We start from the raw sequence: 23,632 nt of genomic DNA, 5'->3' as shown, positions 1-23,632 counted from the left end.
CTTGCCATTGTTTTTAAAGAACAAAGGAAGAATCATTGAAGGATAAATGTTTTCATCACTTTTCCCCCAGACTTCACAGATTCCTGTACATGCACATGGCCTCTCTCTTGGCAGCAGAATCACATTCACATGAGATTTCCTGCTAAGGTGCATCCGCCCTGGAACGTACTTAGATGTGAAGTGCTATCATCATACCTCATTTAATACATCTACTAGGAATAAAGCGTGCTTTTATACTTGTCTTTAAATTTTATAAACCAACAATAAGATTGGGTTTGGCAACAAGATGCAGAAAGGCAACGCTCCTAACTGGGTGATTACAGCAGCAATTCTGTTGTCCTGACACAGCTGATGACTGACATTAATTTGGTAAAGTCAATCCTCAATTTCCCTTCTTTGGGTCCTTTTGCTCCATTGTTGATGTTCCTCCTCTCCTGCTCTGTAACACCCCCACATCCCTTTGCTCACAGACTCCAAAGCCTGTTCTCTTGCCAGGGAGTTGCCTGTATGAGGGTCTTGGTGTGAGGCCAAGCACTATCTCCACAGAAGCTCAAACCCAGGACTTGCCAACTCCGCCTCCCCCATACCAACAGCAAGGTGTGGACACATGATTTAAACTCTTCTGAGGGAGTACGATTCATCTGCTCGGGAAGCTGAATTCAGGGCAAGTGAGACAAAAGCAAAAGTTTTTTTTTTTTTGTTTTTTTAGGTTTTTATTCCATTGATGGAAATACCTGGAATGTGGTGACAAAGGAATGTACCATCTGGAGGGTCCAGTGTTTTAATGTTAGAGGCCAAAAATGGCATTAAATGTTCAGAGAGAGCTGGAAGGGCACCTCAAATGATAACTCTCTGGGATGACTGACTGGATTCCAATAGGTAGCATCCCTTGTAGTCTTACTTCCTGTGTTTGTCTGTTTTTCTACTTGAGTTAGCCGTAGATTCTGCTGTTTGTAATCCAGAGCTGAAACTGGAACTTTCCACCTTATCTTCTTACATAGGAGTTATTGTACCATTTATCCCTATCTACCACATAATGGCCCATACAATAAATCTAAACTAGTCTTTTTACTGAAAGTAGGTGAAAATAAGATGAGAAAGAAAGGTGTGACATATTCCTCTTTCCAGACAATGTCTTCCTTGGCTGGAGAACATGCCTGTTCATAGGAGTTTTAGACTTAAAGAAGGTACAAGACTTCTAGAACCTCTTTGCTCTGATGAATATCTACTCAGCAGGTCCACTCTCTCTGCTTCTTTTTCCTTTTAGGCCTTTCCTATCCATACCTCACGGAATATCAGCCTCAAAGTTACACAGTTTACATGGTCCAGAAATAAGAATATTTTAGGCCCTTTTAAAGATTTTCTGAAATCCACTTTAAAGCACTCTATATTATTTCCTCTTTTGGTAATAAAATTTCTGTCATATCAAAATGTATTATTTTTATTAATAAAGTTATTACCAGCAGTATTTTTTGTTTTGTTTTGTCTTGTTATTTATTCAATGAACTTTTCTCAGGATCTAACCTTACCTTAGCTAAAAGGTCAAAATACCCCAAAGATACAGATGTCGTGAAAAGAACCTTAGCTAAAAGGTCAAAATACCCCAAAGATACAGATGTAGTGAAAAGAAGGGCCATCTGTACCCCAATGTTTATAGCAGCAATGGCCACGGTCGCCAAACTATGGAAAGAACCAAGATGCCCTTCAACGGACGAATGGATAAGGAAGATGTGGTCCATATACACTATGGAGTATTATGCCTCTATCTGAAAGGATGAATACCCAACTTCTGTAGCAACATGGACGGGACTGGAAGAGATTATGCTGAGTGAAATAAGTCAAGCAGAAAGAGTCAATTATCATATAGTTTCACTTATTTGTGGAGCATAACAAATATCATGGAGGACAAGGGGTGTTAGAGAGGAGTAGGGAGTTGGGGTAAATTGGAAGGAGAGGTGAATCATGAGAGACTATGGACTCTAAAAAACAATCTGAGAGGTTTGAAGTGGCGGGGGTGTAGGAGGTTGGGGTACGAGGTGGTGGGTATTAGAGAGGGCACGGATTGCATGGAGCACTGGGTGTGGTAAAAAAATAATGAATACTGTTTTTCTGAAAATAAATAAATCAATTTAATAAAAAAAATCATTTGCATCCCCACTATATACAGATTTCAGTTTTTTTAGCATTTCTTTTTTCCTGACAGATTTATATTTCCAATTAATTAAAATGGCAAGATAAAGAAGTATCCTCCACCCACTAACTACATATGGATCCTATTTAAATCCAGTTCTCTTTAGTCAGAAAACAGGTTTTCCAGTCAGAAATTCTAGTAGCTGCTTTCTTTAACTCACAATGCTGGCCCAGGATCCCTATATCCTGCAGCCGCAGAAGTACATCCAAAGCCAGGGATCTCCCTCTTCTGTAAAGAGGCTGGGTTGTCATTTAACTTCTGATTTTGGCATCACCAGAAGACACTTATTTATCCAGGTTAGCCAAGTGATCTGCAGATAGAAGCTTCCTGTTAATATTCTCTGACTGTGGGATGCCTGGGTGGCTCAGTCGGTTAAACGGCTGCCTTCAGCTCAGGTCATGATCCCAGGGACCTGGGATTGAGTCCCACGTGGGGCTCCTTGCTCCGCAGGGAGCCTGCTTCTCTCTCTGCCTCTGCCTGCCACTCTGTCTGCCTATACTCTATCTCTCTGACAAATAAATAAATAAAATCTTAAAAAAAAAAAAATTCTCTGACTGTTAAAGGGTGTCAGTACCTAACTGGGGTTCCTGTCTCAAACTGCTACTGGGGGAGGGAAGTTCACCAGCAACAGTTTCTGAATTTGAAGTCATGGTTGCTAATCCTTACAGGGATTTGCTAGAACCATTAGTGAAATTAGGTTCAGTGGGCTCTTTCACCAGATGCCATTCGAGGATGGTTCTTACAAGTAATAGAATATATAAAAGTCATGATCTCTTGTTCAAAAGCTTGTTAAAGACCTTTTAAACATCTGACCCCAAGTTTTCCAGAAGACTCTAATATCTCACTCTGGAGAGTAATGAATCACTTCCCTGACCTTTTCTCTGCCCCAGCCTTTTACAGAGTCTACTATTTTTGAGTTTTGTTTTGTTTTGTTTTGTCTTTTCCTGAACTGGAATGATAACTTGTTCTTTTGCTCAACTGTATTAGAATGCGTCACAGTACAATATTGTAGTGAATTTTAAATTTATAGTGGTAAAAGGACTTGGACACCTCTAGATGGATAAAATGCCACTGGGAAATATAAAAATAAAGTATGACGTCTGCCTTTAAATATGTTACAATCTAGTCAGGGAAACTTGTTATGTAAATGACTGATTATGACACAAGGAAAAGTGAAATAAGCATTAACTAAAAGACAGGCTCATCCAGGGTAACACAGATAATGGAGCAATTACTTCTGCCTGAAGGGGAATCAGCAACTCCCATGAAAAGGTGGTGGCATTTGAGAAAATGTTGGACAATATGTATAATTTTAGAGGGATAGTAGAGAACAAAAGACTCTTCACTTCTGGAATAGAATTAGTACAGGCATATAGACACAATTCAAGAGTCATTTTGCTGTTTTGTTTTTTTTTTAAGCCAGCGCACTCAAGAAGAGATGCAAAGAAAAATAAATAAATGCAAGACATACAAGCTTCCTTTTCTTCTATAACTTACATTCTACTTGAAGGAAAATCATTTCCAAGTAAGTATATCTGAGTTCATCAATAGCATATAGTTGTCCGGAAGGATTCAACTGAGTGGCAAGTCCTTTAAAATCTACAGTACATGAAGTCAGAAAGAATTCACTATTGCCAGAGGGAGTAAAGAAAGATTCCTAGAACACATGCGATATGAGCTATTTCTTGAAAGATGGATAAAATATGAAAATAAAATGTGAAACGACAAACTTCGTTGAATAGAAAGTGCCTTTGGCCCACCATTAGGAAAAAACACAAACATACACACACACACACAGAAATGCATATCTAGGTCCACTCAAATGCCTACAAAGCTCAGACAGATAAATTAAGTGAGTGAAGCAGTCTAGGTATATAATGAAAGGCAGTGTAAGATACTATGACCCAGGCTTAAAGCAAAGGAAGACATCACTAAGCTCCAGGCAAACTCTGCCCTAGTATTGCCAGACTCTCCCCTTTTTCAGGATAAGCCATTAATCTGGTTTAAATGCGTGTGTGTGTGTGTGTGTGTGTGTGTGAGTGATATGTATAAAATAAGGAACTAATTCTTAAAATAAAATTATGTTGGTCAAAACTCTGCTGGACATGCAAAAATTCTTTTGTATCATATTGAGTAACATCTAGTATATGGACCACTAATTTTCAAACTCTGCTGGTTTGTGGAGTGCAAAAAGTGCCAAAACTAAAACCTTTGTATTTTGTTTTAGGATTATTTAAGGTTATAGACCAGAGATGCAACATAAGAAAAGTAAATAAACATGTTTTAATCTGGCTACAAAATGTAAGATATTTATATGTAAAAAATATATATATTAAGTGAAAGGGACTTGATAGGAGTTGCTGCTATCAAAATTTTTAAAATTATTTTTAGATAAAATCCATTTTAAAAGTCTATTGTTTAAATTGGTCACAAGAAAAATTTACAGAGAAGTTTTGGAAATATTTGTTGGTTCAAGATTATTTTCAACTATCTCATGTGTCTTCAAGAAGAAAAATTGCAACCGTATGGCCCTTCTCCATTCTCTTAGGGGGAGGATTCTGGGTCCACGTTCTCCAGTTTGGGCCTGATGAAGTACTTGATGAATTGCCTTTTATTTGCCTTTACTACAAGTCGCCAGCAGTGAACGCTGCCTCTTGGTCAGGTTCATGTATGTGCCTGCTCTCTTTTGGTACGTGAGCCTGGCTGACATTGAAACCAGGAGGAGTTTGGTGGTTTGCAACAGATGCTTTGGGGCCTGCTAATTTCTGAATTTGATGAGTCCATAAATCACATACCAAAAAAACACTAAAAACACTATTATCAGTCCCTTCTTTGTTTAGGTTTCTCCCCAGCCTACTATGAAAAAACTCAAGTTGGTGTTAAGAATATAACTTCTAAGTCTTCACATTAAAGTTGAGAAAGTTTGTTATTTAAGAGAAAAAAGCTAATATATTTCCTCTCCCCTATTGGGAATTCCTGACAGATAAAGAAGCTTCAAAACAGGGAAAAATTGGGCAGAATATCACATGGAGATTACAAAATCATGCTTCTGTTGAGTGAAATGTAGCATTCCAGATGTTGCCTACATTTCACTTAAAACCAACTGCTAAGGTTTATGAACAATGCAAATCCCTAAAATGTAGCAGGGCAGCTCTGCTTCCTAATGCTGAGAAAACACTTAGAAGATCATCAAATCTTGAAAATGTGCTAATGAGCCACAAAGTCTGATTAAAATCAAAGGTGCAATGTTCCAAAAACACTCTGTGATTTAGATAAGCATGGCTTAGGTTTCATCATTGATTACAGTACTTTAAGGCAAATTTTGCAGTGATAAGGAAGCCTCAGTAATAAAAACAATTCACAATAGCTCTTTATTAAGTTATTTTCAGGAAGCAGGGTCAAGACCTGAGAACTGTATAAGAGAAAAGAAAAACAGCCCACATAGACCATTGACTTGCTAAAATGTGAACTATTAAGGCTTCATGACACAAAACATAACATTTCCAATTACTTAATTTGATGATTATTTATAAATAATAAATCCAAGTTATGAGCAGATGTAAACAAAGATGAACGTCTTCTGTTATTTAATTATGGAGGCCAGAATAGTTGGAAGTATTTTTCACAGACAATATCTCTGTGGGAGGGAAAATGTTCACATATTTCAACTTTGGTTAAGATCAAACCTATCTAATTAGCATTTTCATCTAGTTTATTGCTCAGAATTCCCTTTAGTGGGGTATGCCTTTGATAAATTTCAAGAAAAACTGGAGAAAAGTTTGGAATTAGACATATAAAAGAAAAATGAAAATCCCTTCCCATAGATAAACCATAAAATTATCTGAAAAACTAAAGTGACAAAATTGGAAAGTCATAAATTATAATTACATTAATAATGAGACAGAATAACCCAGAATCATTCTATATTTATTATATTGGGGCACAGGACATAATTTACCTGGAGAATTTTAATTACAGTTACATACAACTAATTAGAGGAAAATGGACTTCTCTTTATCTTCTGAATGAATGAATTTTGTAGCCATATTGGTTAGTTATTGTGTAAGATCATTATATATCATAAAGCTATTGACAAACTTGTAATTAAATGTGTAAATAACTTTGACTTATTTTTATTTTCTTATTTCAGATTACAAGAATTGATTGTGAACAGGGTTCCACAACACACTTTACGTCCTGGACAATTTAGAAATTCATTTCTACTTCTTTGCTTGTAGCAGATATAAACTCTATCCTATGGAATCTAAACCTATAAACCTGGTACCTCATAGACATTATAACCATAAAAGTGTGTTCAGAAGATATTACTAATATGAGTACAGAACTGAGACTGAGACAGTGGCAAGATATATGTAAAATCCCGGTAGACTAGACTGATTCAGTTCCCTGCAGGAAATTTTCATTTGGCTAAAAAGAGAACCCCTGATGCATTCTTCTTTTACTTACAATTCCATTCTCAGAAAGTAGGAAAAAAAAATCAGATAACTCTGTACTTGATTTGAACAAGGAAATACCAGTTAAATTTGGTTTGTGAAGGAGATGCAGAACTCCCATAACACAACTGTCTCCATTAAGCAAGTAAATATATTGCTATACCTTGTTATATGGTATGTGGTACGTGCCACATGGGATATACCGTGTGCTCTATTTGTGACATCAGTGGCTTTGGAATTGTTACAGAAATATAACATCAAGACTTACAGATGCACCTCCTCCATCTTCCCTTAGCATATCTTTAATATTTCACTCTTGTAGAAATATTTTTTTAAAGAGATCATGAGAAAACTACATGCCAACACTCATCAATGATTTTCTGTATCAAGATGTTAGGAAAACAGCAACATTAATCATCAATTCAGAGAACATCAAACTCAGAGAACGATCTTGCTCAGCTTACCTTGAGGTATACCTCTTCAGGACTAGTCCCTTGTGAGGGTTTATTTGACTGTTGATACGTTTCTCTTACTCATTTAATTTTAAGAAGAGGCCTTTTCCTGTCCCCTCAGAATTACCCGTCCTCATTCCTGCTACTATTTTCATGAAACAATGTACATATTGTCCAAATTTTATATGCCCTATCCATAACCTAAGGAACAATTCTCCAGATAGAATCAATGACCTACCTATGGAATTACTAATATTTTAGTAATCATGGGTACACCATCCTCCTAGTGTTAAAAGGTAATTACTAAGAAAACTTCATCTTGGGGATTTCACAGAGCACAATGTGTTTTCATAGGAAAAGGTTTTGCAATGATGACTTCTAAAAATAATTGATTGCCCTCTTTCAAATTATATCCACTTTTTTTCTAAATCCATTGAATTCATATGCTTCTGTAAGCTTCAAGGAGAAATATCAATAGCATTAAAGATAAGAATGCATTTTAAAGAGTGATTCAAAATAAGCATTTATTGGCTGATATAGAAATTATTAACCTGGGTGCTGCAACCAAAACAAAATCATGATTCTATATTTCTTAAGTAATCAAAGAAGATTATGTAAAAGAACAAAATGCTGTTTTACAAACAGACTGTGAAGGAAGGCACAGAACATTTCTCTGGAAATGTAGGATAAGTTTGCTGTTTAAGAAATGTAAACAGAAGCCCGGGGGTACTAAAGATACAGCTAAAAGGGGATTAGGAAAGTACTACATACTTATCACATCTGGCCTAATTATCTATCTTAATAGTTCTGGCATTAATAAACATTCACAAGTGGCTAAGGCCTGTGGGTAATTCATATAACACATGTATTTATAAAAGACTTATTTTTCCCAATGAAAACATTTACTTCTAGACATAAGTTTCAAATCATATAACCAAAAGATGCAAGGACCTATCAGATGGGAGAGCAATCCATTTCAAAACAAGCAACACAGGCAGAGATCTGCTTGCCATGTGTATGACTGGTAGCTACATGGAAGAAAGTATCAGGAACAGTGGAGCTGTTACTGGGGACTGAGACTTACCAGTAGTTGTCAGGAAGTTAACGTTTCTCATCACACCTTCAGTGTAAGCTCCTGGCTCATAACTGTCCATTTCACCTGTGACAATGTGAGCAACTCTTGCTGCCCGTCCTCTGATAGCACCTGCAGCACGGTCTAAATTATCAACATCCTGGTCTCTCAATGCTATGATACACTTGTTGACATCTTCAAGGATATGGCTCTCTGAAAGAAAACAGATCCAATTAGTATAGTATATTATAATTCATGTTAACTTCTGACTTCAGATGTGGTACTCATTGGGAATAAAAGACACACTGACAAAGGAAAAAAAAAAGATGATTTTGCTTTTATCTCTTTAATAGAAAAATTTGTGAAGTATAGAATTTTATGTTTTATCTGCAGTTTTATAGATTATATATTATTTTAGATTTTAGTTCCAACTGACTTGATTTTAGATTTAAGTGGCATATGGGTCCAAATTGAAAATTTTTAGATTAAAATAAAAATAAAACATATAATGACGGAACACTTAATTCTGTTAAAAGCAACACTGTACAGATTATAAAACACTTTAAAAATGTCAGTTATCCTAAATATATAGAAAAATAAAACTATGGAGCTCTAATTCAACTAATGTTCATTGGTGTATAACAGAATTTAACTTATAGCGGAGGCTTCCCCATACAACAAGCAATTCTCTGGATACCCAATGAATGTTCTATGATTTAATTCTGATACTACCTACCTAGGAATAGCATCAGATCCCACAAGTTAAGGAATCATTCCTGTAAGACTGTCCTCTACCCCACATCAGAAACAGTTGCAAGTCCAGGTTATTACTTGTACTTCTAATTCCACTGGCTATAGATCAGCTCCCATGACCTCCTCATTGGGTTTGATTAATTCGCTAGAGTGGCTCACGGAACTCCGAGAACATTTTACTTGTTAGATTTAACTTTTATAATTCAGGACAGCCAGATGAAAGGGATGTATAGAGCAAATTACGTGGGAAGGGTAAGGAGCTTCCATGCCTTCTCCAGGTACGCCATTTTCCATACATCTCCAAATAGTCCCAACTTGGCAGCTCTCTAAGCCCTGTCTTTTTTGTTTTTTGGAGAGGCTTCATTACATATGCATGATTTATTAAATCACCGGCCTTTGGCAAATGATTCAACCACCAGTCCTTCTTCCTTCCCAGAGGCCAGAAGATGGGACTGATAGTTCCAAAGTTCCAACCTTCTAACCACATGGTCCATTACCTTGGCAATCAGCCCCCAGTGGGGCATGGGGGTGAGGTGGATAATATAAATGTCACCTCATTAACATAAAAAATACTTTTATCGCTCTCATCATTTGGAAAATTCTAAAAGTTTTGAGTTTTGTACCAGAAATGGGACAACTGTTTGTACCAGAAATGGGAAAAACACCAAATATATATTTTTTACAATAGATCACAGTATTACATTTGCCAATTTTCTTTGGTCTGCTTGATTAACTCGTAGTATAATTTCAAAACTCTAGTCAAATAAATGTTCCTTCCTTAGGAAATCCATGCTGACCTACAGTAAGACAAATTTGGTTCCATATAGTTTGGGATTCCCATTAAATGGCTTATATGTTTTCATTACAGCTTCTTCCCATGTTTTAATAAAGTACTAATCAAACAGTCTCTCTATTAGACAACGAAATATATAAAAGCATAAAAATGTTATTTTATTGCTGAGGTATCATATCTAGTCTCTAGTACAATACATAGCACCTATTAGACCAAGAAGAATGTTTGTTGAATGAATGAAGTCCTCTGGTAACACACCTAGGACCAGTAAATTATTTTGTCTAAATCCTAAATCATGGTTTATGAACATAGGTAGATACATATCTTTACTTAAATTTAGTCAGTTTAACCCATCTCAAGAACAATCAGGTCATTTGCATGAAAAGGATTAAATGCTGAAAACCTTCATTATAAATTCACTAGTTTTAACCTAATTGGTAGCATTCAGTTATGAATATGCTATTAAGGCCTATAATAAATCCAAACATGGTCCCATCTCAATAGAAAATGCATGTATATCATCACCATCATATTTATAGAACTGAAAATACAAGTTTCAATGTAGACGGTATAAAATCATCAGTTATTTTATTTTTTTAAGACTATAGATGTGCACTTTAACAACACAGTTAAGAAGCTGTTATTGTTCAAGTATGTTGGTAAGTTTTTTTAAAACTAATACTACTGATACATATGTATATATGTATGTATATGTATACACACATAATAAATGTGTAATCTGTATTCACTAAATTATGCACTAAAATATTCACTAAAGGTGGTTAATTTGGGATTACAGAGCTGTTTTGGCTCAGTCCTATAGAAGTGAATAAATAGGGGAAAATGTGTTTATTCTTAGAAGAATAATTATCTAAGAAACTGTAATTTCTGTTTAATTAAAGGTGAAATCATAGCTGGCATAAACTATTTTTTCCTAGTAAATTTTGCACAAGAAATAATATATATACAAAGAATATTCCCTAAGAATGAATTGAATGTTCCCTCGTTTGTAGAACAATGATATACACAGTATCAACTTATTTTATTATTTAAAGCATAGATTTAAAATATAGCAAGGGTTTTTCTGGCTCTTTTTTGCTGGCTTTATGAGAGTTTGTGTGATTATTGCTTTAGAATGAGCCTCATAATAAGAAGTCATACTATTAATCACATTGAAGAATTATAGAGGGGAGGTCAGAGATGGAAATGAAAGTCCTACATGAACATATACAACATGTAAGAAATAAGTGAAATAAGTGAAGAGAAACATGTAACCAGACTTTGCCCAAAGTTATATTAGAGAATGTTGAGTTATATTATTATATATTAGAGAATGTCTCAGTTATATTAGAGAATGTTGAGATGATGACTAAATGATCTTTTGAATTACTAAGATTAAATATAGCACAAAAGCATTAAGAAAGGTTTGCAAAATTTCCATTATTGTGACACTTTCCCATTACCCTGAATGTTTCACAAGATGCCAGAAATTATTTGCATGAAATTCTAAACATAGAATGCCAGAAAAAGAAAATAAGAATGCTGGGCACCTCCCACATATGCACAATAACTAAACATTAAACTCTTTTCTTAAAAACAATGATTTCTTTGCTATTCCTATATCAGGTGAATTTAAGTAGCTAGAAAGGCCTTCAGGATAGCTTGAGTTTTTATGTCCAGCTATATAACCTTCAGCCTCCAGGACAGAAATTAAACGCCAAATACCTTGTGCAAAACTTCTTACTGATGTATCTCTGAAGCTTTTGCTAATGAAACAGGATTATATGTTAGACATAGCAGAGCTCGTTAGGAGCTCTGCCTTCATTTTATTTATCTATTTTTTTAACTGTAGATGCACTTGAACTAAAAAATTACCTCATTTTTAAAATGAGGTTTAAGATAAAGAAAATGCTATTATAGAACAAGTACATTCAGAATACTACATTTTTTTGTAGAGTTGATTGAAGTTTTGTCTTTGCTTCAGAATTCGAGTTTAACATTTGATGTGAGGTGAGGAGTGGAATGTTCTGGTGTTAAGGCAAGTCCTGGAGCACATTATTTTTAGAACAGAGAATTGCTGAAGTACTAACAATTTCTATCAATCATTTTATGGCTATCTGGTGATGCAAAGGGTGACTTCTATTATGTTGGAAAACAGTAATAAACAAAGCAATAAAGGAACGGATCTTAAACAAAAAGATAATTCATGTGTTGCAAATTTCTCTGGGTAACTCCATCTCCAGTCACTGTGGTATCACACAAGAAGATTTTAAAGTGCATTTAATTTTTTTCTAGCTTTTTTTTCTTAATTCTTCAGTTTTCCACAATTAAAGCCAGACTTTGCCTTAGAGAAAGTAGAAAACACACACACACACACAAAAAAAAAAAAAAATCCAGAAAGAACAAAAAGTTAATTTATTGACTTTTGACTTCCAAAAGAGAATTTTAAAATCCATAGCCCAAAGAAAATACTAGAAGTAGAAGCACATTTTATTTGCAAAAAGCAGACGTTGTTGAGAGGTAAAAAGTCTGTTTTCTTTTCATTCCCAAAGCTGGGCTTTGAATATATCAGTGACAAAGCCTGAAGTAGAAGCTTTATGTTACAATCTCTTGAGTGGGGAATACTATACCATCAACTGTTTTCTCCCCTGATATATGTGTACCTAAAACACAATTCTAAGGGGAAGAGAAAAGAGAAAAAGATATTTTTTTCTAAAGATTTTTTTTTTCCTAAAAAGACTGAGTTATAAGCCAAAAGAGGTTAAATTTCTTAAACTGGCAACGGCAAGATTAGCTATTCACAGTATATGAGCTCAGAGCGTTAAGCTAAGTTTAATTATAAGAAAATAAATTTCCATTTTTGCACACCTGGACCTATAACTATAAATTTAAAATTCATTACATAGGCAACTACACAAATGTTCAACAAATAAAAACAAACAGCAATTTTTCTTTCTCTTTTACCAAAAAACGTGAAACCAAAAGCAAATGGAATACACCACTTAAGTTACTTTTTGTTTATGTATCTAAGGTGGTTAAAATTTCTATTTGGCAAGAATTTGATCATGAAGACTGGTCTCCAAATTAACTGATACCCTGAATAAAGATGTAGGCAGGCACAGGTACTATTTTGAGAATAAAGAGCATGTACAGAGCTAAAAAGAAAACATTTTAAAATTCCTCATCCCTTTTCTTCTTTTTTTAATTTAAATTCAATTAGCCAACATATAGTACATCATTAGTTTCAGATGTAGAGTTCAATAATTCTCCTCATTCCTTTTCTACAGCCTAAAAACCTTTCATCTGTCTCTTCTCCTGAACGTCAGTAGTACTTTAAGTTAGATGATGAGGTGATATAAAACATAAATAAGGTACAATCTCTGTCCACAAAGACTACACAAGTTAGTAACAAGAAACATTTTCTTTCATCATCCTTTACTCTTCCGAAAATACAGATGCCACAATTATCATCATTTTATCATTCTAATAAAGTTTCGTTGAACTTAAAAAAAAAAAAAAAAACTCTCTAGTATTTATGCACATGCAATTCTATAGAAATCAAAACCACAAAAGAAAGTCACTGAAACCTTCAAATTTCTTTCAGTATGTCTTAAGTAGGTCTTAGAATTTATTAAAAAGTTTATCAGAAGCTTGGAAATAGGCAAAAGTACTATTGCATGCCCTTGCAGTGTCCTGCTGGGCAGAAATTATGAATAAGGTTTAAGATCTAATCTCCCCAAGGGTGTATATCTTTGTTCCACTTGCTATTTACTATTGGTTAGGATATTTTACAACTCAATCAGAGAGGATGCTCATTTGTTTCAAAACTGACAGCCATATAAATAATTCTTGTTACATAGTAATGCAACTTAATTATTATCTGGTAGGCAGAGAAATAATTTTTGTAGTAAAGATATTCCTGAAGGTTACATTTTATTGCTTTGTAGTACATTAGTAAATTGTGTATCTAAATTAGTAATTTTATTTAATCACTCTTTCTTCATCCAATTCTCCCCAAAACAAGACTTATCATGATATAGAATTTTTGACACAAACTCACTTTAAATTTGTAAAAATCTTGCTTTCAACTTTGGAAAATTATTATTTGACTGTGTGCTTTGGCTTGGAAGGTACTAATTTTGTTTCAAGTATTTTTTATCCTGTTTAGGGGTAAAAATAATATAAAGCAAAAGTTACATGTTAAATCATAGACCTATAATTTAAATGCAAGACGATTAAGCTCCTAGTAGAAAATCCAGGTAACCAAGGATTTGGCAATGCTTTTTTTTTAAATACAACACTGAAAGTATATATGATGAAAGTAAAAATTGATAAGTTGGAATTCATAAAAATTAAAAACTTCTGCTCTGCAAGAGACACTCTTTTTTTTTTTTATAAAGATTTTATTAATTTGACAGAGAGAAATCACAAGTAGACGGAGAGGCAGCCTGAGAGAGAGAGAGAGGGAAGCAGGCTCTCTGCTGAGCAGAGAGCCCGATGCGGGACTCCATCCCAGGACCCTGAGATCATGACCTAAGTCGAAGGCAGTGGCTTAACCCACTGAGCCACCCAGGTGCCCACAAGAGACACTCTTAAGAGGATAAAAAGACAAGTCACAGATGGAGAAAAATACTTGCAAAATTCATATCTAATAAAGGAAGGTCTATATCCAAAATTTATAAGGAATTCTTAAAACTCAACAATTAAAAAAAAAAAAAAACTCAGTTAATGAGGAAAAGATCTGTGCAAACATCTCAGAGAAGATCCACAAATGACAAAAAACCAATGCAAATCACCAGGAAATTGCAAATTAAAGCCAGTGAGATTCCACAATACATCTACAGAATGGCCAATTCCAGAACACCAGAAATACCATGTGATGACTATGGGGTAACAGAAATCTCATTCATTGCTGGTGGGACTGCATAATATATATATATATATATATATATATATATATATATATATATATATATATATTCCGAATATATATATTCGGAAGCTTCTTATAAACTGAACATATTCTTACCATACTACCCAGCAATTGTGCTCCTTATTATTTACACAAAGGAGTTAAAACTTACATTCCCACAAAACCTTCACACGCGTGTCATAGCAGTTTTATTTATTTTTTATTTTTTATTTTTTTAAAGATTTTTTTTTTAAAGATTTTATTTATTTATTTGACAGACAGAGATCACAAGCAGGCAGAGAGGCAGGCAGAGAGAGAGAGGAGGAAGCAGGCTCCCTGCTGAGCAGAGAGCCCGATGTGGGGCTTGATCCCAGGACTCTGAGATCATGACCTGAGCCGAAGGCAGTGGCTTAACCCACTGAGCCACCCAGGCGCCCCAAGATTTTATTTATTTATTTGACAGAGAGAGATCACAAGTAAGCGGAGAGGAAGGCAGAGAGAGAGAGAGAGGAGGAAGCAGACTCCCCGCTGAGCAGAGAGCCCAACGTGGGACTCAATCCCAGGACCCTGAGATCATGACCTGAGCCGAAGGCAGCGGCTTAACCCACTGAGCCACCCAGGCGCCCATCAGTTTTAATTATCATTACCAAAATTTGGGAGCAACCAAAATGTCCTTCAATAGATGAATAGAAAAACAAACTTATAACCTCTAGACAATGAGATATTATTTAGCAAAAAAATGAAATGAGCTATCAAGCTGAAGTAGGAAAGCTGAAGGGGCTCCATTTTACAAAGGTCCTGTCTCTGCTGTTTTTCTGCTAAGCCTCATTTACTCCTGTTCCATAGTTTGCCTCTGAATAATGCCAAAATATTTGTATTCCCACTTGAAGGGGGAAGAAAGAATGTTAATCATTCTGAGTTTTGTCCTAGTCCCCAACACCTAATAACATCCAAGAAGAACCAAATCCCAAACATGTTTCAAGACATTACTTTCAAAAACACCTTGGATGACACTGGCATCAATATCCATACCTTTGCTGACTTATAGAATAATGCTTATTGTTCACCTGACAGTTGCCTTTGATTGGACCCTACCCTGGATTCCTGGAGGAACATGTACCCTAGACCCTTTTCTAATATAAGCCCCTAGCCCCAGGCAATGATGAGACTCCTTCTCCTTTTCTTCCCAGACACTCTGTCTGCTATTTAGGCTATTCAATACATTTTGTTTTCACTTTCTCTTTCTCTGGCTCACATTTGATTTCTACCCTGTGTGAAGGCAAGGACCCTCTTGGGTGGTTCTGTGGGATCGTCTCGTGGATCCTCAGATCTACCTGCTTGCATCAATGCCGCACACACACACACACAGGAAATTTGCATACGTATTGCTAATGAAAGAAGCCAGTGTGAAAAGGCTACATACTGTATAATTCCAATTATATGACATTCTGGAAAAGGCAAAACTTTGGACACAATAAAAATAAAAGATCATGGTTGCTAGAGATTCTAGAGTAAGGACAGTGGGATAGATGAAGCAGAAGAGATGCTCAGTGTAATGAAACTATCTTTTATGATAATTTCATGGTGAAGAAATATCAATATACATTCATTAAAAACCATAGAATTTACAACAAATAATGAACCTTAATGTAAACTATAGAATTAAGTTAATGAATCAATATTGGTTCATCAATTGTACCTACAAAAGAGATCCTTCAAATATCTGGTATTCAGTGTTAATATTCATTTTAGACATTTAATAAAATTATTTAGCTTCTAAATTGTGAAAGAGCTTATAATATTTAATCCTACATAGTCAATAACATTTATTATCTATAGATGTCTACAATTAATAAGGTAGTAATTTTGAACATACTTCAGTTTTTCCCAGAATATAACTAAGAAAAAGCTTGATTCTTTCCTCAACTCTCTTAGCTTTCATACAGTAATATCTGTATCAGTTTGTTTGAGTTTGTTTTTTTTTAATAATTTGGGATTGACTGTTGTTCACTAAGAACTGTGCTAAACAGCATATATGTCTTACTTTATTAAATTCTTATAATAATGCTGAGATATGTATGTTACATTTCAGCATTAAAGATGAAGAAATAGAGACTTTGAACTGATAAGTATCTTTCCAAAACTCATAGTTACTATAACTGAGCCATAACCCAAAATCATGTTTATCCCACCTGCTAAGGTCCTATAAATGCTAAGGTCTCATCTGGGGCTTTAAAATATAGTGATTCCATAATTACATCAATTAGCTATTCCAAATGTATAATGGGAAGAGGAGATTACAGGTTAAATATTTTCTATATTTATAAAAATGATGCCAGAAGATTGTTTATAATATTATATAGATGAATGAATTGTAATTTTTCACATTAATTTTAATTGAACATGAGATATCATCTATGTATATTTTAGAAAGATAGTTTTAATTCTGCACATCTCACATGGATAGTGCTCTAGCAATGTTAATATTCTGGCTCTGTATAGAGCTATCATACCTAGAGGGAACCTAAAGCATCTAGAGACATCACCAGAGAAGATGGCCGTAGAAGAAGCAATTAACAAATGAAGTTCAATTCCACAGCTATTTCGCTATTCTGATGTAGAAGAAAAAGTTTAGGTTATTGCATCGTATGCTGCTCTAATTTTGATGAAATAAACTAATAGAAAAAAATGAACCAAACTTTAGGCATTCTTACTCAACCCATATTTTTCTGGAATGACTCCTCTTAGATGGAGCTTTTTCATGTTAATTGTCCCAGTCTTCCTCTCCCATAGACTAAGAACCTATTAACATCTAATATCAAAGCACTGGGTTTAAAAAAAAAAAAATCCAAGATAGCTTTGAGAATATTACCAGACTGAACATCAGGACTGTCAGCAGGAACAGACAGTAGTGAGCAATTCTCCCATATTATGCAATAAAACCATTCAATTCCTGCACACTGGATGCCAATGTTAGTTGCCTCTGTTGCTGAACACTCTTGTAAAAATCAGTCAGTATTCATTTGGGTGCTATTCCTTGTTTATAGTTCAAAATACAGAACAACTTGGGTATCCAATTATGAAATTTGTAATTTGGGGCATCAAGATTAAAAAAAAAAAATCCTGGCACTATTTTAAATCACTTCCTTGAGTATATCATACACACAGTAGAACAGAAACTCCAAAATAAAGGACATAAAATGACAAATGTAAAGATAAAATTAGGAACAAATGAATTATTAAGTTGGCAAACTTCCTTCCTTCCTTCTTTCTCTCTCTCCCTTTCTTCCATTCTTCCTTCCTCCCTTCCTTTCCTTCCTTGCTTCCTTTCAAACATTAAGTATAAAGTTCAATTGTCTCAATTACTTTCTAAAATACATTTCTCCACACTGTAAAGGCTAACAATTAAAAAGAACAACATTATTATTGCATATATGCCATAGGGAAGTTACTTCCATAGTCAATGAATTTATTTAAACCCAGTCACAATGTCTTTTTTTTTTTTTAAGATTTTATTTATTTATATGACAGACAGAGATCACAAGCAGGCAGAGAGGCAGGCAGAGAGAGAGGAGGAAGCAGGCTCCCTGCTGAGCAGAGAGCCCGATGCGGGGCTCCATCCCAGGACCCTGAGATCATGACCTGAGCTGAAGGCAGAGGCTTTAACCCACTGAGCCACCCAAGCACCCCAGTCACAATGTCTTCTTGTTGAAATTTATATTTTTCTTATATGTTGGTCTCAGATGCACAAAAATTTGCATTCTATCTCCATGAGATAAATTCTCTTTCTCAATCTCATTAGTAATTGTTTTTAGGAACCTATTAAAATCTGAAGTTTGCCATACATATGACCAAAAAACCCATGGGTTAAAAGTAAATCCGAAGTGGGGTTTCTGATCCCCAAATTATTTAGTGTCACCGACACTACGATAATATGTAAATATTACACTATGATAATATGTAATATGTAAAACCCCTCAAAAATACAAGTAATTGGACAACAAATTATAAGTATTAATAAAAGGTGAAAGGTAAAAGACACTGCTTAAAATATATAGGTGCCATCCTTTCAGAGAATTCCATATACTTCATCTTAACATGAATTTCTAGAATTGTGCTTATATCATTTATTTACCTTCCCATGGGGTTTCTCCATGAAGTTCTGACAAAGCTCTAGGAGATTCGCAAATGGATCCAGCTCATAGCCATCCTATAACCTCTGAATTATATCCCCAGCATCAGTCATTTTTTCTCTTTAGTTCTCTCTCACTGTCTTATGTATTTATAGACTGTTAATTGATTTTCTAATTTAACTCTGAAAACATACACTGGACCCAAAATCTTACTGGATAAACATGGGTTTATTCATAGATTAAAAGAAGGATATTAAAAATCTCCTTTGTTATATTTAAACATTTTTTTCTTCTACGTAGGATGAAATTAAGCAGAGATAATTAATGATGCAGTTTATTACACTCTATTTAAAGTGTATTGAAATCACTAAGTGAAATTGTCATGAATTAGAATTTCAAGAGAATGATTATAAAGGTTTTCACCTTAGTTACAAGTTGGGTATTCACATGAAAATGAAATTTAATGCCGATGACATGCGTTAACACCTCATAAAAAAAACCCAGGCATGAGACTGCTGTGGTAGAACCACCTAATTAAAAGGTAAAACGGCCTTCTTTTTTTTTTTTTTCTGTGACAGGTATAGAAATATTTGTGAGTGATTCAGCAATGGCAAGTAACAAATCACTAAAATAGTTATTGGGTATTTTAGAGAAATAAATTCAATCTTCAGTCTATGCAGTGGACAGGTGGAGTTAGGTCAGGAAACAAGAATCACAAAATTATGGCTCTCAAATTGTTTTACTAGTAAACAAAGATGCTCTCCTACACATATGTAGGCTTATAGATTTATGTCATAATTACATTTAAACACAGCTACTGATTAAAGCAACCACTACCAATGAGTCTATTTTATAATGCAAACTACCATTGGTGAACATAGATAATTTTATTTAATGGAATGTCATAAAACAATTTAAAAGCTTATAAAATATTTACATTGGCATAAAAGGACAGCTAAGAGAAAATTTTAAGGGGAAACATTGGGATATATATCTATTAAAATAGAAAACTTGTTTAAAAATCATGTATATGTATTTGTTCATTTACAATATACTATATAATTACATTCCTTTCCAGAAAGTCTGGAAAAAAACTTTTTTTTCTAAAACTCCTATTGTAATTTTAATAGACAATGGCATTATGAGTAAGTTTCATTTTTTCCCAAAACATTCAGTTATTTTCTATAAAATAATACTGTATGTAGTAATATATAAGTATTACCAAGTTAAAGATCACTATTTCAGATTGTAGTCTATTTTTAATTAACAATGTCATTAAAGTATGAACCTTAATAGGCAAAACTTGGAAAACTACACACACCACCATTTGTTAGCAACTATATGTTATTCAAGTAAATACAGAGCTGATACCCCCCAATAAATCTTAACACTCTTAATTATTCCAGGATTATTTTTCCTCTTTGTCTTTCTACTTGCAAACTAGTAGCAATTGTAAAATATTTTTAAAAATTCATTTATTCAGTGAGTATTTGTAGACTTCCTATCACTATTTTGTCAAGATATAGAAGATGACAAGATAAATAAGTCACTATCTTTACTTTATAAGAACTCACAGTCTAATGACAGAAATAAGCAAATAAATAAATGACTATAAGAAATATATGATACATCCTCTAATGTACACGGATAAGAGTGCCTAGACTATTTCTTTTTCCTGCAATGTGCTTCCTCTGGCTTTGCATATCATTGCATTATATACCATGGATTGCTCCATTAAGATCAGATTGATCACAGTAAGTATGTCTCAGTCTTTGTGAAATACTTTTTCAAAGTTCCCAGTGTATTTACAAGTTCTTTGATGATGGTGAAATTAGGTGTGGAATAATTCTCCCATCAAAATGTTAAGTATACATTCAACAGTCCCTAATGTCTCCAATTATGAGAAGTTGTAGACAAGTAACTGGCATATTGTGGGAGTCATTGCTAGTGACTTCTGTATAAAAAATGAATTTCTCAACATTTCTTTTATCACAGAATGCATTTATATGTATTATTTTATTAGATGGCCTATTTATTGTTTACATCTTTTGTTTTTCTTTGCACATTTTAACTATTTTTAGTTGCTTCTTTTATGACTTGCAAAATACAATTCATGTCCTTTTTGTATGGATATCTCGGTTTAGCCTAGTTTCAATTCAGGAAAAGAGGCATGAAAATTTTTAAAATTTCCTACTGAAAGGTTTTTTTACCAAATTAGTTCTTTTATTTCCCCAATTCTGTGCTCAAGAATGAGTTTTCACCTCATTTAGAAACTTTCAAGGTGAAAATTTGCACAAATAGCAATCATATGTTCAGCAATTACAATGATTGCCTGGGACCAATGCAATCTATCTACAAGATACTGTAGTTAAAAGAAATGTTTGCCAAGATTCAAACATGATGAAAGCCAGTAGCATATAGAACAAACATCCATATAATAAGTAGCACAGTAGGGGAAGCTAGTGGAAGCACGGTAATGAGGCCAATGATAATAAAATCAGGAAGAAAGGTAACATGACAACAAAAACTCTGATAGTAATAAGAGGTAAGCTGTTATAAAGACTAATAAAAGTGTGAAACAAAATATGTTTTGGTTTTTTGATGTTAAATCCAACTAAAAAGCAGGGAAATATAATCTTTGTTCAAGATCTTAAATAAAGTTCTAAGATATTTTTGTTTAACAAAAAAAAAAAAAAAAAAAAAAAAGGTGAAGAGCCTGTTTGGCCTACACAACTTATCCTCTTTTTAGTTCTAAACCTCCATTGTCAGACCATCTAATCAAACCATCTTGAACAAATTCAGTGTTATTATCTCAGTAACCTTGCCTGGAAGGCCGTTCCTCGCATTTAAGCATCTCTGCATGAAAAACAGATTCACAACATCTGGTCTGATTTTGTTTCCCTTAATTTTCATTTTGTTGCCTTTTCCATTTTATTTCCTTTTCCAGTCATGTTTGTTGAGCTGCAAATAGTAATTTTCATTCATATTGTGATCTTTATTTCATTGTATATTTTCAGGGTTAGTAGTTTACCTTGTTGCTTCTGGTTAGCTGTAAAATAATAATTTAAAGGACAATAATTAACTTTGTTCTCGTCACACAATTTTGGAAAATTAGCATAAACTTTATTTTCTTATGGCATTATCCATATCCTGAGTTAAAATTGGCCATGACTATTCTCTCAATGCTATGTACCTATGGGTTCTGACTCAGTTTTCTTTCCTGCATCTGGTTGACTTGTATCTTCTACTTTAGTATGTATTCAATATTTGATATTTTTAAAAAGAAAACGATCATTTAGAATGATATTATTTCAATACAAAAAAATACCAGATGAGGTATAAAATATTGTAATTCAAATGATAAACACAAAGCTTGACTCTGACAGTAAAGTGCAAGTATTTCCAAACATGCAGTACCTCACATTCCAACATAATTTTGGCATATGGTATGTGTGTGAAAAAGTAAGGTTGTCACACAATATTATAAAATAACATCAAAGGATTTGCTTAAATAAGAACTGGACTATTTTTCCTCACACTTAATTTTTGCATCAAAACTTAGACATAAAATTTTTAAAATGTGATCTGTTATCAAGGAATATCAAGAGAAATTGCAGAATTTCTTTGTTCATTTTCCTGCTATACCACAGACCTATGCCATCATCTGAAGAAAACTGTTGCATGAGCCCTAAAATTATCACACTTTCAATGAATGAGGTCATGATTTAATGGTGCAGCTTTATTCATAATTTACTTATATGACTGTGTACTTTCAGTCCTTCCAGTATTTTATTTTTATATGATCTATGTCATATAATTTTCTTTCAGTTACCAAGAAAGAACACATTTCTCTTGATATTAATAATGTCACTTCTCTGCTCCAGCCAACCTAGGTTTATACCATTTGTTTATAAAGTGCTTACATCAAAATTATCTCTTTACTAAAACAGCAAACTTTGAACATGAATGCCTAAACAACAATAATTTACAACAGATCTAAAAATAATTGAGATCCTGAAGACATGCAGATATGCACATTCCCATAGACATACATATATAGGTTTGTATCGCTTATTAGATTTAACACTTATGAGGGAAAACATCTTGATAAGGAAAATGTGAGAAATAGAAAAGGGTAATATAAATAAACCAATCATAAGTTTCACAATAATTATTATTAATATCCCACAGATTTGTCTGTTTGTTTTCCAGAAACTCAGGGGAAAGAAAAAATAAAACCTGTTAGACCATTAGGTAATTAGTAATTTTTATTATTTCTTCTTCAAATAACTTACATACTCTGTTTACTAACTTCTTTTGCCTCAATGGACAATTTTGCAGGTTGTGTTCTCTCTGTGTGTATGTGTGTGTGTGTGTGTGTGTGTGTGTGTGTGTGTATTGGCAGATCTACTTTCAACTCTCTCCCATTGCCATTCTTGTAACTGCATGCCATTGAGTCTATAAGAATCTGAGCACAAGGGGTGCCTGGGTGGCTCAGTGGGTTAAGCCACTGCCTTCCGCTCAGGTCATGATCTCAGTGTCCTGGGATCGAGTCCCGCATCTGGCTCTCTGCTCAGCAGGGAGCCTGCTTCCTCCTCTCTCTCTGCCTGCCTCTCTGCCTACTTGTGATCTCTCTCTGTCAAATAAATAAAAAAATAAAAATCTTTAAAAAAAAAAAAGAATCTGAGCACAAAATGCAAAATCTTTGGAAATTTTATCCCTTTTTTCCTAGGTTTACTAAAGACATTTATTTTCTTTCTTTCTTTCTTTCTTTCTTTCTTTCCATATTTAAGTATGCAAATAATATTATGCAGCATTTCTCTTTCTCTTCTTGGCATATTTCACTCAGCATTATTTTCTCCACATTCATAC

General features: G+C 34.1%; 1 protein-coding gene across 2 annotated transcripts in view; it reads right to left on the bottom strand.

The window, feature by feature from the left end:
• Window positions 1-23,632, bottom strand: part of CTNNA3 (catenin alpha 3) — a 1,866,967-nt gene that overhangs the window by 422,610 nt on the left and 1,420,725 nt on the right. For both annotated transcript variants that reach the window (XM_059170124.1, XM_059170125.1), the window contains exon 12: window positions 8,182-8,382. In XM_059170124.1, the coding sequence (XP_059026107.1) occupies window positions 8,182-8,382 (201 nt within the window). The remainder of the gene's footprint in view (window positions 1-8,181; window positions 8,383-23,632) is intronic.

Source organism: Mustela lutreola, chromosome 4, assembly GCF_030435805.1.
Source record: "Mustela lutreola isolate mMusLut2 chromosome 4, mMusLut2.pri, whole genome shotgun sequence".
Lineage (NCBI taxonomy): Eukaryota > Metazoa > Chordata > Mammalia > Carnivora > Mustelidae > Mustela > Mustela lutreola.
The sequence above is the reverse complement of the archived record's forward strand: the minus strand, read 5'-3'. Positions and strand labels throughout refer to the sequence as shown.